Source organism: Hyperolius riggenbachi, chromosome 8, assembly GCF_040937935.1.
Source record: "Hyperolius riggenbachi isolate aHypRig1 chromosome 8, aHypRig1.pri, whole genome shotgun sequence".
Classification (NCBI taxonomy): Eukaryota; Metazoa; Chordata; class Amphibia; order Anura; family Hyperoliidae; genus Hyperolius; species Hyperolius riggenbachi.
In genome coordinates, this window is record NC_090653.1 from 123,973,240 (window position 1) to 123,997,329 (window position 24,090).

The window sequence follows — 24,090 nt, forward strand, 5'->3', positions numbered from 1 at the left end:
TATAGCTAGTATAGTGCCCCATTATAGCTAGTATAGTGCCCCCAGTATAGCTAGTATAGTGCCCCCAGTATAGCTAGTATAGTGCCCCATTATAGCTAGTATAGTGCCCCATATAGCTAGCATAATGCCCCAGTATGGGTGGGTAGGTGCTGTCCCTCCCCGCTCCCCCTGCGGCCGCCGCTGCTGCTATTACCTCAGGCGGCGCCGCTTCCTCTATCCCCGTCCTCCTCCGGTAGTAACTCATTCACAGCAGCGCGCCTCTCGCTGCTGTGATGACGAGGAAACCATAGAGAGCGGCTTCCTGTAGCGTGATGCCGTTACTATGGGAACCGCTCTCTATGGTTTCCTGCGTCATCACAGCAGCGAGAGGCGCGCTGCTGTGAATGAGTTACCGGAGGAGGACGGGGATAGAGGCAGCGGCGCCGCCTAAGGTAATAGCAGCAGCGGTGGCCGCGGGGGGAGCGGGGAGGGACAGCACCTATCCACCCACCCACCCACACATGACTCGCAAGCAAGCCGACCCCCCAACTTTTGGCCCACTTTTGGGGGGTCAAAAATTCGGCTTGCTTGCGAGTATATACGGTACACATCTATCTCAACATGTCACGTCATCTTGAGTACACTTTAAAGTGTACCAGAGACTAGAGATCCTTACCTATTTTATACATACCTGGGGCTTCCTCCAGCCCCATGGGCACGGATCGCTCCCACACCGCTGTCCTCCGCTGCCTGCAGCTCTGGTACTGGGTCCCACAACTTCCTCTAGTTGCATCCAGTCTGACGCAAGTGAAGTGCGCTATTTACATATCTTTCCAGCAGCAGCTGGAGGGATGCGTAAAGAGTACACTTCCTCTTGCGCAGACTGGCCGTGACTGGCCGCGACTAGAGGAAGTTACAAGGCCCAGTACCGAAGCTGCAGGCAGCAGAGGACAGCGGCGTGGGAGCGATCCTTGCCCATGGAGATGGAGGAAGCCCCAGGTATGTATAAAAAGGTAAGTATCTCTCATCTCTGGGTTCCTTTAAGCAAAATATAAATTCTTGCTGAGTGTATCTGTTTTTGCACCTACTCAAATCCACAAATCTTTCATTAGTCTCTTTATGTGACCCTCTTGAAGGTTCCATAAGCTGCAGGCTTCTGCTGGCCGCAGTATTATGCCAATTTGATACGGGGAGGCCAGTGAGGTGAGAGGTCCATCAAGCCTCACAAAAGTAACCAATAGTGTCAGACATCCACATAGGACTCCACCCTTCAAGGATGAACATTCAGCATATTTTATTGATACATCTGCAGTGATACAGCACACCAAACAGCACAAGATTTGGGCCAAACACCCTTTGTCAAGAGCACTGTCTGTATTACTCACAGAATCACTCGTTCAGAACAGTGGTGCACCTCAGTTATTCAGATTGCTGGCTTCACAGGTTAAAGCGGATCTGAACTCAGAACTTCCTCTCTAGTCTCAAAGAGAACAGCATTGTAATCTTTAAAGAAAAACATCTTTGTTACCGCTGATACAAATCCTGCAATAAATCTGCAGTGTGTCTACTTCTTGCTTTCATGGAAGCAGGCATATTGTTAACCTACTGTTTACCAATTTGCTGCTTTTGCCATGGCAGTTAGCTGACACAGCTGTGAGAACAAATTACAACTTGTGATTAGTCACAGATGGGTGGGGGGGGATTAGGCTACACTCTCTAAATTTATACAGGGTGGATTTCTCTATGCTTTCCTTTTGTCCTGTGCAAGAGTTCAGGTCCACTTTAAGGTGCCCATACACACATTAATCTTCCCATCTGATTTCTGCAGCTACACATACTGGTTTTAAGTCATGGTTCAGGAAGTGCTAAAGTCCAAATCTCTTCATGTCATTGTTGTCAGAGCTGTAGATTACCATCAGCTCACGTTTCATCTAAGAGATAACTGAACTTGTCAGAGGGCAATCCTCAAACATTCTTTCACTACACTATGTCCCTTTACTGATCATGAGGTTTTTTTTCCTCCACAGCCTCTCTTTGCATTTGTAAATGAAGAAAGATTTCCCACCAATGGCTGGAATGTTTATGATCCCGTTGCAGAGTTTCAGAGACAGGTATGTGAAAATGGCTGAAATATTACATGTCCAGTCTGTTGAAAGTTTGTCTGAATTTGTTCAGATTTTCAAACAATTACCACAGGTGAGTCTGTTTTAAAGGCGCGTTTACACACAAATATAGCTGCAAACCTCTTTAATAGAAAATGATCATTTCTTCCTGTGATACAATGATAGCAGCCATGTTGTTTGTAAACCTTACACAGAGGCAGGCTTATCTGTATCTTGATCACTAAGCCTGTGAAAAAAACCTAATCCCCCTCTTCCCTCATCCCATCTGCCTCTGAAATCAATGGCTAGTAACACCTCCTCCTCCTGCCCAGACTGACCTCCCATGAGCCATTGCTACTGCCAAGGCTCTCTGAAAACCTGTGGACGTAGTTTATTTTGTTTATAGGGAATTAGAGTATTTAAAACAAAAACAAAAAAGTATTTGGCTTGAGGAATGCCCTATAAACAATAGGAAAGGAACACAATTCTGCAATGAGTAAAAGTTCACCTCGGATCCATTTTTAGGATGGTAGAATTAAGTTGACCTTGTGATAACTGGAACCATTGAATTGTGTTGAGTACAGGCTTTGAGTGGCCATTGACACCAGTCTGTACCTAGCAAGTCATTGACCTTTAGCAAGCAATGTAAAAGAGGCTTATTAGAGTATTCGGCCTCGTTTACATTAAGTGCGGTGAGAATCGTGTGTAAACTCATACCTTTGTGCGTGTTTCAGTGCGTTTTTTTTTAAGCATGCATTGCTTAATGTAGCAGTAGGAGTTGTCAATAAAGCTTTGTTTTCATTTGTAAATGTATTTTTTCCCAAATGGGGGTAAAAAACACATGCGTTTCTATGCGCTAAAAAAGCGCACCCATTCACTTACATTGATGTGGACTTTACAGCTCAACACACAGAAATGCATGCAACACCATGTTTTTGTAACTGAGCTCAGCGCAGCGCATAGATGTGAACAAGGCACATTCAATTACATGAGAAAAGGAATACCTTGCAGAACGCACAGGGCAATGCGCTGTGAAAAGCGTAAAGAAATGGCCATGATGTGAACGAGGCCTTACACCAGGTCAGGATGACTGCCTTGGAGCTTGCACTTTTAAAGGACAACTGAAGTGAGAAGAATATTGAGGATGCCATATTTATTTCCTTTTAAGAAATACCAGTTGCCTGGCAGCCCCACAGATCTGTTTGGCTGCTGTAGAGTCTAACACCAGAAACAAGCATGCCGTTAATCTTGTGAGATCTGACAATGTGAGAAACACCTGATCTGCGTGTGCTTGTTTAGGGTTTATGGCGAAAAGTATTAGAGGCAGAGGATCAGGAGAACAGCCAGGCAACTGTTATTGCTTAAAAGGAAATTAAAAATGGCAGCCTCCATATCTCTCTCACTTCAGTTGTCCTTTAAATAACTAACCCGAGGCAAATCTACTTAAGCTAAGCACAGAGGTATGTTCATGCTGGATCCTCATTCCTGTACATTGTCCATTCCTCACTCCTTGAAAAGTTTGACTTTTGGCTATAGTCAAATTTTCAGAAAAAGGCAGACATGTCGCAATGTTCCCTCAATCTCCATCCCATTCCCTCCACTTCTCTGCCCTCTATGTAGAGTGATTGGGGCAGGTGATGGGAGGGAATGTCACAGCAAGCCTACCCCAAGGGTGATTACAGGAACCTGGGGAGAACAAGGAGAGGAATGGACAATGCACAGAGGTATGTAGATTCAGCTTGGACTTACCTCTGTGATTACCTTAGGTAGCTTTATAGACCGTTTAACAATTGTAGCCCTCATGGTTCTGTACTTGCAGTTTTCTATTCAGGATCATTTTCTGTATTACCATAGTGCAGAAATGTCTCTCTTGAACATGTGACAGTTCATCTGCAGTCAGCAGGACTACTGACATGAACACCCTTCCCCTCCCTCCCCCAAAGTACCAGGTAGAGGCTGGCTGACATGATGGTTGAACCAGTGATAAATGACAATCGCAGCACTTGACGCTCACGCACCTTTTTAAACTTTTTGGTACAGGCTTTGACCATCGTCCATGTGACTGCTGAATCCCATTTTTTGCTGTCTTGTTTAGTCGCTTCCAGGATTGCCTAAGCACAGCACTCACGTGTCCTTTTGCGGGTGTCAAAACGTTGATGCATTTACCGAATGGATGGAAGCGCCACCGAAGGTTGCCAAATGCTTTTGAGGAAGACATCGTATTGATGCTCGTCTGAACCAGCTCTTGGGGGGGAGGGGAAATCTGTCCCCTAAATGTGTCATTTTTTTAGCCTTTTTTACAAAACTATATTGTTAAATGTGTAAAATCTATATAGTGTGGAAAAAATGAAAGCTTTTAAACTAGATGTAGTGTAGCCTGTTTAACCGAAAACCAAAGGAAAATGTTAGGATGGGTTACTTGCTAAATTAATTACATATTAATTTGCTGCAGCTTGCTTCTCTTTTAATATTGATTCTGATACTGTCAAGCAATGCGTTTTTGCCATATCTTCTCCCCCCAATACTTCAATAGGATTTATCTGTTTTTATTCTATGCAAATTTTAAATGTTTATTTTGTAGCACTGGAGTCCCAAATTCTAGTCAAACAGGACACTGTCTGCATGGAGTTTGCATATTCTCCCAATGTTGGCAGAGCTTTCTTCTGAGCACGCTGGTTTCCTCTCACATGTGAAAATCAATACGTTAAAGGTTGTACACAGGGACACCCTGGCAAGTCTTCACTGGTGTAAAGGACAGTTGCAGTGCATTATGCACCTACAGGGGCATAAAGATTGGCAAACATGTTGAAGGGTAGTGGTGCAGGAACATCAAAAGTGTATACACTGCATTGTCATGTTGGATTATTATGGCTCTGTACAAATTAACAAGCTGACACATCATTGGATTCCAGCGGTTCTGGGGGTGTGTTTAGCTTCTGAGGGCAACAATGGTTAATTTGCATATATTCAGCAGTGATGCACTGGGAGACATCTCAAGCTCACTCCAACCTGAATTATTGCAAATTCTTTCTGTTTTAAGAAAGAAAACTTCTGTTTTTCGCATTGTCATATGTTCACACTATATGCGCTGCGCAGCAGTGTGATGCGCTATTGCACTGCTGCACACATTTTTCAGCAAAGCACTGCGCTGACTCATTTACTGTAATGAATGGAATCAGCAGCGCAACGCATGGTGGCCCAAATGGCTTGCGATTGCACGACCATCTGCGTTTCACAATGTGAATGAGGCCTTAGCATTAAAGAACGCTATTGGATCCATGCAGTTGACCTGTCTGTCAGATCGTAATGGGAGTCAGTATACATCTCTGTCTCTCTTTGGGTGTTTGAAAATTGTATTTTACTGCCTCCCAGCTCTGAGATTGTCTAGTCAGACTACAAAATAATTTTTACAGACCTCTGCAAAGCAAATAAGACTGATTCCTGTTCTGCTTCAGTATTAGAGCCACATTGTTTCAGGACAATAGACATGCTTGGATTATTAGGAGAAAACTCAGCATACTTTGCAATCTGTGTAATGTAGCTGCACTCTGCATTACATTTTTATAAAGAAAAATGTTATTACAAATCACTATGAACTTGCCAATTTACAAATAAACTGTCCCTTTCAGGTAGGTAGGGGGCATGTGCTTGTCTGGAAAGTGCATGACTGAGTGTTTTTACTCTCTGGCATAAATACATTGCTGTCTTTATATGGTGCGCTGCAAGTTTTTGGAGAGCAGCCAGATAGCCGTTTCTGTGGATTCTGCTGAAATCTCAGCTGCCAGTGTAACATCTGTGAGGTGCTGAGGTAACAGCCTGAGGTGTGGCGTATTGGACACAGCCACAGGTTGTATGCAGGGTTGAGGGATCAGTATACTTTGTATGGACCTGTTTTTACCAAGGCATTATACCCTGAGTGATTCTTCTGCTTGTCATCATGTAACCTCTGAATTACCGTAATATGTCTTAATATAGCCCTTAATTTCCATTTCATCATGGTGAGCCTGACTTACAAAGAGCTAAGTGGTTTGTGTTCTTTTCTAAAAACTTCCATGTGGTATGAGCGTCCCTTCCAGGCTTTCAGCCCAGGTTTAGTCAGTCTGTTAGTTCAGCCGCTGCCAGCAGAATGGCCACTCCGCCCTCCTAACAATTCCAGTCGTTTTATCATTAAATAGATTACAGCCATTTTGTGCCTGTACATTTCCACTTAGGGCTGAGGCAGACCTCCACACTGGCACTGCACAATGGGCCGCCTGGTTTATGCGCACTTGTACAAATCACGGTGTTAAATGTTGAGCCTGTTATTTATATCTTTCATGTCTTTTTCACACTACATTGTTTGAAGAGTCCTTGATATCGTTTATATTGTGAGATTGGATCACCACCTTGTGGTGGTTTCATCAAAGTACAGCAAGGGAAGATTAAAATAATGCAGGAAGTGGATTTACTAATTGGCTTTTTGTTCTCTCACTAGGGTCTGCCAAATAATAACTGGAGGCTAACATTCATTAATGATCATTTTGAATTCTGCGATACATACCCTCCACTTTTGATGGTCCCATTTCACGCCACAGATGACGACCTCAGGAAAGTTGCTGCCTTCAGGTCAAGGAACAGGATTCCGGTATGTAGACTCATTTTGAAAACCTGTCACAGAAATATTTGTATCCTTAAAGAACAACTGTTAGCCATACAATGTATTAATAAAAAACACATAAGCAAGTAGATAATTACTTGCTCTACTTACTTAACAGATGTATTGCGCTGTCCACTGTTTAATTCAGATTTTACAACATTTGTAAAATCCAGTGACTTCTAGTTCTGGTGGTGGCCATCTTGGATCCCATATGCTTAAGTATTCCCCCTGGCATCCCCTCTCCTCCCCGCACTATTACAGAGCAGAGCGGGGAGTGATAAAGGCAGCGCAGACCGACTCACCTACAAATAGTTCCAAGCACTGAAGTTCCCGTGCATAATCTCTGCACTACCACCGGAGGCAGTGCAGAGTATAGATGGGAACTCCAGCACGTGGAACCATAAGGAGGTGAGTCTGTGTGGGCTGGCTTTATCCCTCCCCGCTCTGCTCTGTAATAGTGCGGGGAGGAGAAGGGATGCCGAGGAGGCATGCAGGGGGAGAAAGATGCAGCTGGAGCGCGGACATGGCACACTGCAGGAGGGGGGCCGAGGACCGTGTCAGGGGACAGCTTCTGGCCCCCCTTCCTGCCCCCTAGCAGCAACTAGAGTGACAGAGACTTCAGCCAATCAAGGCTGAATTTGCATGTGACGTCACTTCTCTTTTGCGGCTGCTACTCTGCGTACCACATTAGAGCTAGGGGGCATGAGGAATAAAAATCAATCTGCAAAAAGGTGAGATTGATTTTAGACTTTTATATTGCCTCTTTAGCATCCATTTTACTTGTAGAACCGCTACTTATAGAGAATTGATTTTAGATTTTATGCCTAAGTTACTCTTTAAGGGCTTGATCACACTATGAGCATTTCGATTTTAGAAATCACCCTAAAAGCGCTTGTGCAATGTTTTCCTATGCGAGTGTTCACATATGAGCGTTTCAATTTCATTGAAATCCCAAATGCGCTGCCTGTACCATTTTCTGAGCACTTTGGCTTAATGGAAGGTATAGGGAAGTCGCAAAGTGCTTGTATTTATTCATTTCCGGATACAAGAGTTCACTTCCTGACTGATGTCCGGAAGTGAAAAAATTAATCACTCAGCCAAAGCACTTTCTAAGCGCAAAGCGCAGGAAAAAGCGCTTTTAAAAAAGCTCAAATCGCTCAGCGCTTGCGATAGTGCTGGCGATTTTATAATGTGAACATAGCCCAAAGGACCATCATAATGGAAAAAAATGTCAGATTTAAAATACATGTGTGCACATACTTATGAAAAGTGCATTTTTCTTCCAGGCCCCCGCAGTCCTTCTATGATCTCACCGTCATTCCAAGCTTTTCTGTTCAGCTGCAACGCCCGTCTGACAGCTGAATGCATGGCCTCAGGCCGTGAGCCTTCTGGTCATGCATCCATGGACAGAAGTGTTGTGTGCTTGCACAGTATGTAAAAATGACTGCTGCACATATGCAGAATGTTCCCGACCACAGGAGAGCTATCGAGGAGATACGGGGCTGCGTGTGCGCAGTAGCCTGTGGCTGGACGAGTTGGACAGTTTTCAGAGGGGCGCTGCAGCTGAATGGAGATGCACAGAATGATGAGGGATCAGGGCATTTATATGGGGCTGGAAGAGGCAAGGTAAGTTAAAATGTCAACTTTTTTCATCTTAGGTTCCCTGTAAGGTGGCCATTAACAATACAATCCTGCTGAAATCAATTGAAAATGATCGGTCATGCCTATTAATGGTGAATTCTCACTAACCAATCAGATCCATAGGAATTGATCCGAAAAGGAATCCATTCTATGTATTTGATACAATTGAATTGTTTGAGTTCAGCTGTTAATGGGCATGACCGATTGTTTCCGACTCATGGCAGAGTCTGAGTATTTCCTTTTATTCTTTACAAAAACACTGTATGAAAGGGATCTATGCAATGCTGTCAAGCAGCCTCCCTACTCTCTTGCACATTATTTTGGATGTTGGACTTGGGAACTGTCGCTAGTCTATCTCCATAAGGTGATGGATTAGTCCAACACCTGTCAGATTTTTACAACCTACTGTAAGTGAGAGCAGCATAGGAAGAAAACTTATAGTGCATTTTAATTTTGAACAAATGTAAATTTTATACATATGAATTTTAGATTTTACAGAGTTTTGCAAAAGTGGTCCTTTGCCATTAATTGATTGTGATAAGCATTGGATTATTTGCCTTCATTCTCTCCCTTCCTTTGATGGTGGAGTTGCAGACGGAGACTTCTCTGAGCACACAGTAACACCAATGGCAGAACCATGTGGTGTGCTGAGTTGAACTTTTCATTTTCTGGCTAGGTAGCTCACTGTGCATGTTAGTAAGCATAAATGCAACTAATATATAAACACACAATACATTTACTTTCATAAAGTTTACCACTGACATATAGTCTAATCAACAAATGCAGTAAGTCAGCCTGCCCTAAAAGATTAGCCAAAACTCCAAGTGAAGGTGGGAGGTGTATTAAAAGTTACTTAAAGAGACACTTAAGCCAGAAAAAAAGAGTTTTACTCACCTGGGGCTTCTACCAGCCCCCTGCAGCAGTCCTGTGCCTTCGCAGCCACTCACTAATCCTCTGGTCCCCCGCTGCCAGCTGGTAGAAGCCCCAGGTGAGTAAAACTCATTTTTTTTCTGGCTTAAGGTTCACTTTTTAAAGATCCTTTATTTGCATCATCCCTGGAATTCCAATGTATAGCATGGTGTATATAGTTGTGAAGGTGTGGTGAATAGGATGATTTGCATCCTGCACATCAGGTGGAGTGCTGAAGAAAAAAGTTGTGGAAAGATGCAAAACTTTGCAGCAGTTTAGAAGTGCATTTATTTATTTTGGTGGTGCCCTTATTCTAATCCATCTTTAAGCACAGCACCCATTAGTTTCTCTATACCTTTCATTTTGTTGCTCATAGAAGGTGTATGAAACCAAACTGCTTATTTCTTGTCCAATTCAGCAACCCAATCGTGCACATTTATACACTTTTCTTAGTCAGTTTGCATGCTTAACTTTGGATCTTGGAATACACCATCTACCACAACTAGGTAGCATGTGAGAGACCTCAAAGGAGTGCCTGCACCCAGGTAGCATGTGAGAGACCTCAAAGGAGTGCCTGCACCCTTCAATCAAGTAAAAAAAAAACTACAGGATTCCCCATATCCCAATTAATACTTGTACAGTTTGTTTCCTTTGTCTCTGGGGCTTTAAAGGGAATATCTATACAGTGCACCTGGAAAGTATTCACAGCGCATTACTTTTTCCACATTTAGTTATGTTACAGCCCTATTCCACAATGAATACCAGTTGCCTGGCAGCGCTGCTGATTCTCTGCCTTTAATACTTTTAGCCATAGACCCTGAACAAGCATGCAGCATATCGGGTGTTTCTGACATTGTCAGATCTGAAAAGATTTGCTGCATGCTTGTTTGTGGTGTTGTTCAGATACTACTACAGCCAAATACATCAGCAGGGCTGCCCGTGAACTGGTATTGTTTTAAAAGGAAATAAATATGGCAGCCTTCCATATCCCTTTTACTTGGTTGTCCTTTAAATTCATTTTTTTCCCCTCAAAATTTTACATACAACATACCATAATGACAAGGTGAAAGTTTACTTACTTATGCATTTATTGTATTTATAAAGTGCCAACATATTACGCAGCGCTGGACATTGGTTAAGGTTACAGACAATATTTAGGAGTGACATACAGCAATAAGACAATACAGAAATACATGTAAAGGTGGCCACACACCATACATTTTTTTAAATATCTGTTCAATCCAAGAATTGCAATCAAATTTTCTGACTGATTGTAACATTTAAAAAAAATCTGACCAATGTACCACACACATGTAAAATTTTCCCCCAATTATGATAAAAATGATTGGAAACGCTCAGAAAATTGCTAGGGTGTGTATATTAATAAATTGACAATCTAACACACACCATACAATCTTTAGAAAAATTTCCAGCATTCCGGATCGATTAAAAAAAAAAAAAAAATGGGAAATCCGATCGGAATTTTCAGTCAAATGAAAAAAAAAAAAGCTTTCGATTTTTTTTCGGGAGATCCGATCATTTTTATCGAATTGCCGTAAAATAATTTTATTGTATCGTGTGTGGCCACCTTAAACCAGATCACGCAGCACAGTATGAGTACAAGCTAATGCTTAGTCAGTCACTGGATGGGAGCATGGACATTAGGCAAGTCGAGTTAACTCAGATCCATAGGATGGGTGTACGGTAATGGAGGTGCATGATCAGGTAGGAGACCTAAGGTTTTGGCAAATTTATTAAAAATAAAAAAAACCTGAGAAAATGTGCATAAGTATTCTCAGCCTTTGCTCAATCGTTTGTTGAAGCACCCTTGGCAGCAATTACAGGCTCAAGTGTTTTTGACTATGATGCCCAAAGCTTGCACATCTATCCACGGCCAGTGTCGCCTATTCCTCTTTGCAGCAACCCTCAAGCTCCATCAGGATGGATGGGAAGCTTTGGTGCACAGCTATTTTAAGATCTCTCCAGATATATTCAATCGGATTCAAATCTGGGCTTTGGCTGGTCCACTCAGACATTCACAGAGTCGTCCTGAAGCCATCCTTTGATATCTTGGCTGTGTGCTTAGGGTTGTTATCCTACTGAAAAATGAACTGTCACCCCAGCTTGAGTTCAAAAGCGCTCTGGATCAGGTTTTCAACCAGTATGTATCTGTACATTGCTGCAGTCATCTTTCCCTTTATCCCGACTAGTCTCATAGTTCCTGCTGCTAAAAAACATCCCCACAGCATGATGCTGCCACCACCTTGCTTCACACAGGAATGGTATTGGCCTGGTGATGAGCGGTGCCTGGTTTCCTCCAAATGTGATGCCTGGCATTCACACCAAAGACTTTAATCTTTGTCTCATCAGACCAGAGAATTTTGAGTCTCATGGTCTGAGAGTCCTTCATGTGCCTTTTGGCAAACTCCAGACGGGTTGCCATGTGCCTTTTACTAAGGAGTGGCTTCCATCTAGCTAATGTACCATACAGGCCTGATAGGTGGATTGCTGCAGTTTTAGTTGTCCTGGAAGGTTCTCCTTTCTTCAGAGGACATCTGGAGCTCTCACAGAGTGACCATATGGTTCTTGGTCACCTTCTCCCTTGCTCAGTTTAGGTTATTATCGCTCAGTTTAGATGGCCTAGATCGACCCGTGTATGCCCAGCATAACAGCTCTAGGAAGAGTCCTGGTGGTTTTGAACATCTTCCACTTATGAATAATTGAGGCCACTGTGCTCATTGTGACATTCAAAGCAGCAGAAATGTTTCTGTAACCTTCCCCAGATTTGTGCATTGAGACAATCCTTTCTCGGAGGTCTATAGACAATTCCATTGATTTCATGCTTGGTTTGTGCTCTTACATGAACTGTCAACTGTAGTACCTTATATACACCGATGTATACTTTTACAAATCATGTCCAATCAACTGAATTTACCACAAGTGGACTCCAATTAAGCTGCAGACACATCTTAAAGTAGACTCTTACACAGGACAGAAGGAAAACATAGAGAAATGCACCCTGTATGTATATAGAGTTTAGCCTGTCAAATCCCCCCCCCCCCCCCTCATTTATGTCAAATCACAAGTTGTAATTTGATCTTTCCACTGTGTCACATGACTGCCACAGTAGATAAGGCAGATTTAAAATTTGAAAGCAGGAAGTAGAAACAGTGCAGATTTATTGCAGGATTTTTTTTTCTATCCACTGTAACAAAGTTGTTTTTCTTTAAAAGTTATTATGCTATTGTATCTTTTAGAGCAGAGAGGACCTTTTGGGTTAGGCCCCTTTTCCACCAGCGCGTTTGCGCAAACCGCTAGCGATTTTACAATCGCTACAGTTTGCTTTTTAACATAGGAATCGCGGTAGGTCATTTCCACTACCGCGATTCGTTTTTGTCAGGAACGCGAACGCGCGGCGGAGCGATATTTGCCGCGATTTTGCTATGCAGTGCATAGCATAGCAAAATCGCGGCGGTGAACGTCGGGGAATCGCCGGTAATTGCGATTCAGCAATCGCTAGCGTTCAGCGTGAACGCTAGCGATTGCAAGTGGAAAAGGGCCCTGAGGGTCCGCTTTAATGATGATCAGGCAAAGCAGGTGGTTTCGGCGCACGGAGCTCACTGCTGGGTGCTTAAACCAGGCTCCCCATAGCAGCAATGTAGTGCTGCACGGGGTGCGTAACAGTAATTTGGGGCTCTGGCGGCTGCCGGACCCCGAGTTACAACTCGGAGGGGGAATAGTACTATTGCCGCTGGGGAGTTTTGCGGTAGCAGAGAGAGCCAACATTCGGCTCTCCTGGCGCCCAACTCACGGGTGATGCAACGATACGTGCAACGATGCAACGATACGTGCGCTGATCAGGGGAAACGAGATGCACCTGAGCTCAATTTTGAGCTTCATGGCAAAGGCTGTGAATACTTATGTACATGTGCTTCCTCAATTTTTTTATTCTTATAAGTGTGCCAAGCTTTGGGCATCATATTTAAAAAGACCTGAGGCTGTAATTGCTGCATTGACAAACTATTGAGAAAAGGCTGTGAATACTTATGTACTCCATTAATTAATCCATACCATGCACTGATGAGGATCAAACAATCCGAAACATTCTGTATGCATGTTGGATTATTATGACTCTGTACAAATTAACAAGCTGACACATCATTGCATGCCAGCGGTTCTGGAGGTGTGTTTAGCTTCTAAGGGTACAATGGTTAATTTGCATATATTCAGCAGTGATGCACTGGGAGACCTCTCAAGCTCACTCCAACCTGAATTATCGCAAATTCTTTCCGTTTGAAGAAAGCAAACTTTTGTTTTTCTTAACATCTTAGTAAGGGGGCTTTTAGGACCATTGTAGTCCCTTACACACTCCAATGAGTTCTGGGTCACCATGAGCTAGCTGGTTAGTCAACACTTATGTACAGTGGAGGAAATAATTATTTGACCCCTCACTGATTTTGTAAGTTTGTCCAATGACAAAGAAATGAAAAGTCTCAGAACAGTCTCTGCTTGATTGATTCTGTGGACAGGTGTCTTTTATACAGGTGACTAGTTAAGACAGGTGTCCTTAATGAGGGTGACTAATTGAGTAGAAGTGTCTAACCACTCTGTGGGAGCCAGAACTCTCAGGGCCCGTTTCCACTCTCGCGGAAACGGCCGCGAATCCGCAGAGTTTCCCCGCAGGCAAATCGCGCGGGGAAACTCTGCCATAGAGGATAACGGCGCCGCCGGCCGAATCGCTTGCAGTAGCGATTCGGCCGGAAACCCCCACAGAATTTGCGGCGGAGGCTGCGATTCCCATAGCCGTGCATGGCACGGCTGATGGGAATCGCCTGCGATCCCGCCCACCCGCTCAGTGCCGGCGTGCGTCTACGAGACGCACGCCGCACTAGTGGAAACGAGCCCTTAATGGTTGGTAGGGGTTCAAAAACTTTTCACTCAATGAAATGCAAATCAGTTGCTATCTTTTATTTAAGGTTATTTTTTCGATTTTCCTTTTGATGTGCTATCTGCCACTGTTAAAATAAACCTACCATTGAAATGATACTGTTCTGAGACTTCATTTCTTTGTCATTGGACAAACTTACAAAATCAGTGAGGGGTCAAATAATTATTTCCTCCACTGTACATGTGATTTCTCAGGTTTTTTTTACTTTTAATACATTTGCCAAAACCTCAAGTAAACTTTTTCACATTGTCATTATGGGGTGGTGTGTAGAGTTCTGAGGAAAAATTAATTTAATCCATTTTGGAATAAGGCTGTAACAACATAAAATGTGGGAAACATTGATGTGCTGTGAATACTTTCCGGATGCACTGTAATTATTTCACAATTAAGTCATATGTTTTTAGTTAAAATCCTAACATTTTTATTATAACCTCTTAAAATAGATTACATTTATGAACAACAGTAGTTAAAACCATAACAAGAAAACTCCATATTCCATATAGACATCAAAATTGCAACATATTCATAATTACCAACCCTATTTGGGTAGGATAATTTAGTACTTTTTCGTGTTTGGTGAGAGTCAACCAGACTCTTTATAAACCAACTAGAGAAACAAGTAGTGATTCAATAAAAATATCCTCTAATATAAGTCAGCCTCCTGTACAAGTCAACTCCAATATTTTACCCTCTTAAGCTGGAATTTTTTAATGTCTCAGGTATAAGTTTACCCAGCAAAGTTAATGGCCGCACTTTTGGGACCAGGAGGGGTATATGGAGGTTGTCATATTTTTGTTTCCTTTTCAACAAGACCAGTTGCCTGGCAGCCCTGCTGATCTATTTGGCTGCAGTAGTGTCAGAATCACACACCTGCTTGTTTAGGGTCTATGGCTAAAAGTATTAGAGGCAGATGACCAGCAGGACAGCCAAGCAACTAGCAATGTTTAAAATGAAATAAATATGGCAGCCTCCATATGCCCCTCACTTCAGGTCTGCTTTCAGCTATTTAGAGATCTGTTTCACAGAATCAAGACTGACTAGATATTTCCCATACAGGTTTTGTCCTGGGTACATCCAGAAAACCAATCTGTCATCATGAGGTGCAGCCAACCTCTGGTGGGCATGAGTGGCAAACGGAACAAGGATGATGAGCGGTACCTGGAAATTATTAAGGAAACCAGTGGCCAAACATCTAAACTGACAATCTATGATGCCAGGCCAAGCGTAAATGCCGTGGCCAATAAGGTAAGAGTTGCTTGTGCAAGACATATGACAGTTCTACTTAATGTCCCTCTATTCTAAGGAGTTAATTTGTGGTAGAGCAAGGCTTTTATGATAGCTATTGGCTTTGTATTCTAGCCAGTACACATGGAGGATGCATGAATGTGGTATTATCTTAACCACTTCAGCCTTCAGTGTATTTTTCACTTTATGCATCCAAGCAATTTTCACCTCCCATTCATTTGTCAATAACTTTGTTTATCACAATGAAATTATCTATATCTTGTTTCTTCCACCACCAATTAGGCTTTCCTTGGGTGGTACATTTTGCTAAGAATTATGTTTTTCTAAATGCATTTTAACAGGAATATTAAGAAAAAAATGGAAAACAAAATCATTATTTCTCAGTTTTCGGCCATTATAGCTTTAAAATAATACATGCATAATTAAAACCTATGTATTTTATTTGCCCATTTGTCCCGTTATTACACCATTTAAATTATGTCCCTATCACAATGCATGGCGCCAATATTTTATTTGAAAATAAAGGTCATCTTCTGATTGGGTTCACTTTAAATACCAATTACCTACCTTGTTTAGACAAAAACCTTTATTTTATTTTTTTTACTATCTTGTGAACCCCTGATGCCTATTGCATGATGCACGATGCAGATATATTCTATGCTCCCTGAAAAGTTGATTGTCACAGTATTGGCAACTGTTTGTTGTTATTGTATATCATTTTATCTCTAAAGGCCACAGGAGGCGGTTATGAGAGTGATGACACGTACCCCTTCGCAGAGCTAGTGTTCTTGGATATACATAATATTCATGTGATGAGGGAATCGCTGAAGAAACTGAAAGATATAGTCTATCCACAAGTCGAAGAGTCTCATTGGCTTTCAAGCCTGGAGTCTACACACTGGCTTGAACATATCAAGGTAAAATAGTGATTTGGTGTTGCTCTGAATATTTTTGTATGTATTGGTCGCTGCTTAAAGGCAAAGCAAACCTGAAGTGAAAGTTTCTGATAGGAGTTTTATTTATTTAAAGGTAGGAATCCAGGCTAACCTGTAATGTGGAACATGTATTTGTGTGAGCAGTAATCACAATCCACATAAGGAACATTGTAGCTACAGCAGGTCTCTCTCACACGTTATGCACGGGGGTATCAGCTACTGATTGGGATAAAGTTCAATTCTTGGTCGTAGTTTCTCTTTAAGTCTACAAAAAAGCAATTTAACTAAAGGTGGCCATACACTTAGAGCTTTGCAGCAGATTTAACCATCAGATCTATTTCTGTCAGATGCCTGTCAAGTCGAATCTGACAGGAATCTGTCTGATGTGTGCCACACATTTCATTTCAGAATAAAATCTATTGGAAATCTATTGAAAATCGATCTGAATGCATTATTGCACCATTAGATCCAATGCAACTCTATGGGCCATCGATCTGCTGCCAGCAGCAGATCGACCTAGATTTTCCATCTTGTCAGATCAAATCGATCGAAATCGTTCTCAATTCGATCGATTTGCTGATTTGAAAGTATCGATTTCTGATCGATTTCTATAGAATCGATCAATGGCTGAAATCGACCATTGTGTGGGCCCCTTAACCTGGGGCTTCTTGCAGCCCCCTGCAGTCATCCAGTGCCCGCGCTTTCCTTCCGCGACCCTCCAGCCACTATTGGTGACCTCCTCAAAGCTGGCTGGCCACACACATCCTCATCGCGTCACCGTGCATGGCAGCACCCTACATGTGTAGTACGGGAAAGCTGCTAATGTGCATGCGCAAAATGCTCCTGGCAGTGGGATCGCGATCTGGGTGCACGAGGCTCGGGGCTGCGCATGCGCAGTAGCCTTTGACTGCCCAGCTTTGAGGGGGTTGCCACTGCTGGCTGAAGGGTGACGGAAGGACGCGGCACATGCACAGGATGACTTCAGGGGGCTGCAAGAAGCTCCAGGTAATAGGGCTGCACGGTTTTTCGGTTCAAAACCGAAACCGTAGTTCGTGCCAAGACGATCTGGTGATCGTCAGTATCCTCGGTTTTTACTGAGTGCCCGCCCGCTGCCTGCACGCTTGTCTGGCCCGCCTTCCGCTGTGCGCCGATTGGCCAGAGCCGCCAGAAGCAGTGAATATGTATTGTGGTTAATGAGCGGGGGGGGCGGGTCCACTCGGGCGAGTGGCACACAGCTTTACCAATCGCTGGATAGCGATGGAATGACGGCAGCGGTAGGCGGAGCTGTACGCTCTGTACAGCTCCGCCTACCGCTGCCGTCATTCCATCGCTATCCAGCGATTGGTAAAGCTGTGTGCCGCTCGCTCGAGTGGACCCGCCCCTGCTCATTAACCACAATACATATTCACTGCTTCTGGCGGCTCTGGCCAATCGGCGCACAGTGGTGCAGCTAGACAAGCGTGCGGGCAGCTGGCGGGCACTCTGAAAACTGCAGATAGTGACGATAACTATATCGTCTTCACGTGAACCGCCCCCCGCTGCTTTCACATGAACCGCCCCCGCTGCCCGGCTCTTAAAAAAGGAACACCAGTGAACACTGCTGACAGTAGCTGCTGCATGGTTTTTGACAGTTGGTAACAGCTATTTCCCACAATGCAGCAAGGTTCACAGACAGCAAACTGCCAAGAGTACTACTTTTCTTGTTCTTGTGGGAGGGGTTTCACCACAATATCAGCCATATAGAGCCCCCTGATACTCCATTTGTGATGGGGTATCAGCTACTGATTGGGATAAAGTTCAAGAGTCAGAGTTTCTCTTAAAGCAATCATCCGCCCGCAGTATCTGGCTAAACTATACTGGGGGCATAGTGAATTTAGTGCCAAAGCTCGATTTGGAAAAAAAAAAGTGAAAAAAATCGAAATCGCAATTTTTGAGAGAAAAATCGCAATTTCAATTTTTACCTAAAATCGTGCAGCCCTACCAGGTAAGTTAAACTGACTTTTTGTTTTTACTTTTGGTTCTGGGCTAGTCCATCTCTTTATGGGGGATTCTCAGCATGGCCTTTATTCTTTATAAAGACACTCCCTGAAAAAGATTTGACTAAATGCTGGTCAGCCTCCATGCTCACCGTACACTTTTTTTGCCAGTTGGACGGAGCAACTGTCATTCACCAAGTGCTTTTGAAAATAAAGAAATCCCTGAGAATCCCCCATGAGGAGATGGGCTTGTCCAAAACCTGTTGGTTCTGTCATATTTCCTCTATTTACTGTAAGTGACAACAACATAGGAGAAAACAACATGGCTCATTTTACTTTGGGAGAAATTCACTTCATTTCTATTTGTCACTTAAATGGCAACTACCTGTGACCTGGATCCTGGCCCAACACAGTTCATGTTAAACTGCCCTGACCTGTTTGTACCGGTATTTCTCAAAATTGTTAACTGTTCCTTACAATCAGGGATATTTCCTGCTTTACTGAAAGAAAGCAATCATCAGGCCTCTCCTCAAAAAACCCTCCCTGGACCCAGATGCAATGACCAACTACAGACCTGTCTCTAACCTCCCCTTTCTGGGCAAGCTAATTGAAAAAGCTGTATACCTCCAGCTAGAAGCCAGAATCCTACAAAATAACAGTTATGACCCATTCCAGTCTGGCTTCAGGAAACACCACAGCACTGAAACTGCCCTCATCCAAATATGCAACCACCTGCTCATGGCAAGAGACAGAGGAGAGTGCTCGATCCTCATACTGCTAGACCTTTCTGCAGCCTTTGATACAGTTGACCATGACATCTTGATAAACAGGCTACAGGAATACTGCGGCATTGATGGCATAGTACTTCAGTGGTTCCAATCCTTCTTGAGTGGCAAAACCCACAAAGTGTCTATGGGGCCCTTCCTGTCCACCCCTGTAACACTTAAGTATGGGGTGCCCCAGGGCTCAATCCTCTCTCCCCTGCTTTTCACGATTTACATGCTACCGTTGGGAAAACTAATCCAAAAACATGGCCTGACATACCACTGCTATGCAGACGACACCCAACTATATCTTTCCTTCAAGCCTGGTGTGACAGACCCAACTCTAACTATAAACGCCTGCTTACGTGAACTACAGCAATGGATGAATGACAACTGGCTGAAACTAAATGCAGACAAAACTGAAGTCCTTCTGATTGGAGGGCAGAGCATGATAACAAAACAACTTGCAGTCTTCACCACTGGGAATAGGAGGCACGGATCTACGCAGCTCTGATCATGTGCGTAGCCTGGGAGTTCTAATTGATGGGGATTTAAACTTCAGAACTCAAATCTCTGCTGTGGTGAAATCATCCTATTTTCACCTGAAGAACATTGCAAAAATCAAGCACCTCATACCCCCAGAAGATCTGCCAACCTTAGTCCACGCCTTCATCACATCCCGACTGGACTACTGCAATGCTCTCTACACTGGCCTTCCAAAAAAGGTCTTGTACCGCCTACAGCTGATACAGAATACTGCTGCCAGACTGCTAACCAACCAACCCCGTCACTGCCACATAACGCCAGTCCTGCATTCCCTTCACTGGCTACCTATAGAATGGAGGGTCCTATTCAAGATCGGCCTACTGACATTTAAATCCCTGAATAATCTAGGCCCTGGATACCAGGGCTGTGGAGTCGGAGTCGTGGAGTCGGGCAATTTTGGGTGCCTGGAGTCTGAGTCGGGAAAAAATGCTCCGACTCCTAATGAATTTGTAACTGTAATTAAAATAGAAAATATGATAAAATGTTCTATTTCTCAGATAATAGTCATTAAAAATAATGTGTATATATACAGTATATATACAGTAATAGCTGTGCTTAGTCCACAAAAATGAAATAAACCAATCAAAATTAGTTACTTGTGCTGCTTCAATAAAGCAGTCCCCGTATTTTTAAGGTCAGATATACATATCTGATTGTGACTGTATATATGATGTGTACACAGGAATCTCTTATATATACTAAATAACATCTATGCTGTAAGAATAAAGACTGATGTGTAGCTGTGTCACTAATAGAGATGGTCAATGAGATGGAAATAATTCTGCACTGATGCTGATTTATGCAAATGTAGGCACTCCCTTTGCTGATGAAATCAAATAATTTAATATGTTGTTAAAATTTGGTTTGGTGACTACAAATTAAAGGGTACCTGAGACGGATGAAAAGTAAAGTTTTATACATACCTGGGGCTTCCTCCAGACCCCTTCAGGCTAATCAGTCCCTCGCTGTCCTCCACCACCCGGATCTTCTGCTATGAGTCCTGGTAATTCAGCCAGTCAGCGTTGTCCGGCCGCATGCCGCTCCCACAGCCAGGAACATTCTGCACCTGCGCAATAGTGCTGCACAGGTGTAGTATGCTCCTGGCGGTGGAGTGTGTGCATGCGCACTACGCCCGACTGGCTCAAGTACCTGGACTCATAGCAGAAGATCCAGGTGGTGGAGCAGGACAACGAGGGACTGATTATCCTGAAGGTGGCTGGAGGAAGCCCCAGGTATGTATAAAACTTTAACTTCATCTGTCTCAGGTTTACTTTGTCACACAGTAGTATTATACTCTACATATGCACTCCCCACAGAGCTGCAGGGAATCCACTGAGAATGCTGTGCACATTGAACACAGAGGTGTTGTCTGTCACCCATAAACCTTGTTCAGATTGTGCATGAAGAATGTGTAATAGAGGAAGAATCTCCTCATTCCCCTGCAGAGTACCTGCACATCATTCTTACATGTACCCACACTTACATTGCCTAGGGCCTGATAGATGTTCTTTGTTCCGGTTTGTACCTTTTACAAGTACTCTTACCAAGGACTAGTTTTAGTCTAAAGGGAATAAATATAGTAGTCTACATATACTTCTCACTTCAGTTGTCTTGTAAAATTCCTAAGCGTTGGCAGTTAAGAGACGAATTTCATGTTACATACTTTTAATCAACAAAATTGTAATATGCAAATTAGAGGAGTCGGAGTTGAGGAGTCGGAGTCGGTGGAATCCTAAACTGAGGAGTCGGTGGATTTTTGGACCGACTCCACAGCCCTGCTGGATACGTGAAAGATATGTTACAGCTGCGTAGCAATCCCCGCATTCTCAGATCCACAGGTTCTAATAATCTAGTCATACCCAGAGTCCACTTGGAAACTTTTGGTCCCAGAGCCTTCTGTCATGCTGCCCCTACGTTTTGGAACTCCTTACCTCAACAGATCAGGACAGCTCCATCCCTGGACGTGTTTAAATCCAGACTGAAAACCCACCTGTTCAGTCTGGCATTTGCAGAAATATAACTTTTGTTGTGTGAATACTTCATCCTACTAATTACTGAATCTGAGAGAGCCTAAGCGCTTTGAGTCCTATGGGAGAAAAGCGCTATAGAAATGTTATTGTATTGTAACTGACCAGGGATAAGGGGGCTGCCATATTTGTTTCCTTTTAAACAATGCACAATGCCTGGCTGTCCTGCTGATCCTCTGTTTCTAATACATTTAGTCATGGACGCTGAACAAGCATATGCAGATCAGATGTTTGACTGTACTTGCCGCATGTTTGTTTCAGGTGTGGGATTCAGATACTACACATGCCATAAAGATCAGGAGGACAGCCAGGCAAGTGGTATTGTTTAAAAGGAAATAAATATGGCAGTCCCCATATTCCTCTCACTTCAATACCAACAAGTATGATCCTATCAGCTGTATCTGAATTGTTTGGAAATTGTCTACAGACACTGTTTAAATGCTAACGAATACCCTAGTTCACATTGGTCGCAGTTTGGTAGCATTTTGCTGATCGCCAGAAATCAGCAAAAAGCTGCTTTTTCACTGTACAGGAAAGTGATTTAGGAGTGATTGCGTTTTGTGATTCTCTAATTCTGAAATGCAATCGCTCCAAAAATGCTGCATGCACCATCAGCAAATCGCTAATCACTGGTGATCGCTACAGTGTGAACACTACCATTAACTTGCATTAGCAGCAGCATTTTGCTGATCGCCATCAGCAAATTACTGAAAAATCGCCCAGTGTGAAGTAGCCCTTAAGCTCCTTTCACAGGATATAATAATGCAATGCAATGATAGTCCTCTGTGATTGTTTTTGGTGCAGTGCATTCCATAGGGAGACACAGCATGCAGTGTGTTTACAGGGCAACGAGCACATTTACAGTGGCAGCGAGGCATGCTTTTACTGTATTGTATGTCTCACTTTATGGCCGCACTGCAAAGGTACCATGCAAGGCCAGTTTTCTGCTAAGTTGCGGTGATGTTGCATAGCATCACAGTGCAATTTGCATCGTGTGAAAGGAATCTTAACTCATGCGCGTTTTCTGCACAGAAAAACTGAGAACTCTTGTTATTCAATGGGCTAGTTCACAGTTCATATTTTTTTCGTGCGCAGAAAAACTGACATTCTGCATGATGACACTGCACATTTTGTCAGTTTTCTCTATCAATTACATCAGCTGCTGTGAAAAAAATGTGCATTTTCCTGCATAAAAACACACTTTGTGTGCAGAAAAAGTGTGCTCCCTGCCTGAAACTTTATATAGAGAACATATGTTCCTGGAATGTGTGTTTTGAAAGCCTCACTTTACAAGCATTCACTCTGAATCTTCTTGCTATGCATTATCTTTACAAGACCTAGTGTTTATTGATTGTATATTTGCACCTCCTGGTATTGCATTGTTGATGGACATCAGCATATGTAATTTGTCAGGTCTGTCATTGATCGTTTCCATTTGCTGAGATTGTCTTATATTTGTTTCAACATCTTTTTCGGTTATACATTACTTAACTTTTTTTTCTCCTCCCCATTTAGTTGGTCCTAACAGGAGCCATTCAGGTTGCAGATAAAGTGGCTTCTGGAAAGAGCTCTGTGGTTGTCCACTGCAGTGATGGCTGGGACAGGACAGCACAGCTAACCTCGCTGGCCATGCTTATGCTGGACAGTTACTACAGGACCATAACCGGCTTTGAAGTGTTGATACAGAAAGAGTGGATTAGCTTTGGACACAAGTTCTCATCGGTAAATAACTTCTACTGTTGTTAAATACGGTCAATGTACCCTAGATATGTCCATCCTATTATACTCTCACACATGTGTGAACACAAGTTTGTTTATGCATAATACTGAAAATTGAGAACTCTCAACTCACATACAGTGATGTGAAAAACGATTTGCCCCCTTCCTGATTTCTTATTCTTTTGCATGTTTGTCACATTTAAATGTTTCTGCTCATCAAAAAACGTTAACTATTAGTCAAAGATAACACAATTGAACACAAAATGCAGTTTTAAATGATGGTTTTTATTTAGTTAGAAAAAAAACTCCAAATCTACATGGCCCTGTGTGAAAAAGTGATTGCCCCCTTGTTAAAAATTACTTAACTGTGGTTTATCACACCTGAGTTCAATTTCTGTAATCACCTCCAGGCCTGATTACTGCCACACCTGTTTCAATCAAGAAATCACTTAAATAGGGGCTATCTGACACAGAGAAGTAGACCAAAAGCACCTCAAAAGCTAGACATCATGCCAAGATCCAAAGAAATTCAGGAACAAATGAGAACAAAAGTAATTGAGATCTATCAGTCTGGTAAAGGTTATAAAGCCATTTCTAAAGCTTTGGGACTCCAGCGAACCACAGTGTGAGCCATTATCCACAAATGGCAAAAACATGGAACAG

At 43.0% G+C, this 24,090-nt stretch overlaps 1 protein-coding gene across 2 annotated transcripts in view; it reads left to right on the forward strand.

The window, feature by feature from the left end:
- The window catches only part of MTM1 (myotubularin 1), a 131,745-nt gene that overhangs the window by 98,808 nt on the left and 8,847 nt on the right, over positions 1 to 24,090 (forward strand). For both annotated transcript variants that reach the window (XM_068251021.1, XM_068251020.1), the window contains exons 7-11: positions 2,007 to 2,090; positions 6,556 to 6,705; positions 15,272 to 15,460; positions 16,192 to 16,377; positions 23,224 to 23,430. In XM_068251021.1, coding sequence (XP_068107122.1) covers positions 2,007 to 2,090; positions 6,556 to 6,705; positions 15,272 to 15,460; positions 16,192 to 16,377; positions 23,224 to 23,430 — 816 coding nt within the window. The remainder of the gene's footprint in view (positions 1 to 2,006; positions 2,091 to 6,555; positions 6,706 to 15,271; positions 15,461 to 16,191; positions 16,378 to 23,223; positions 23,431 to 24,090) is intronic.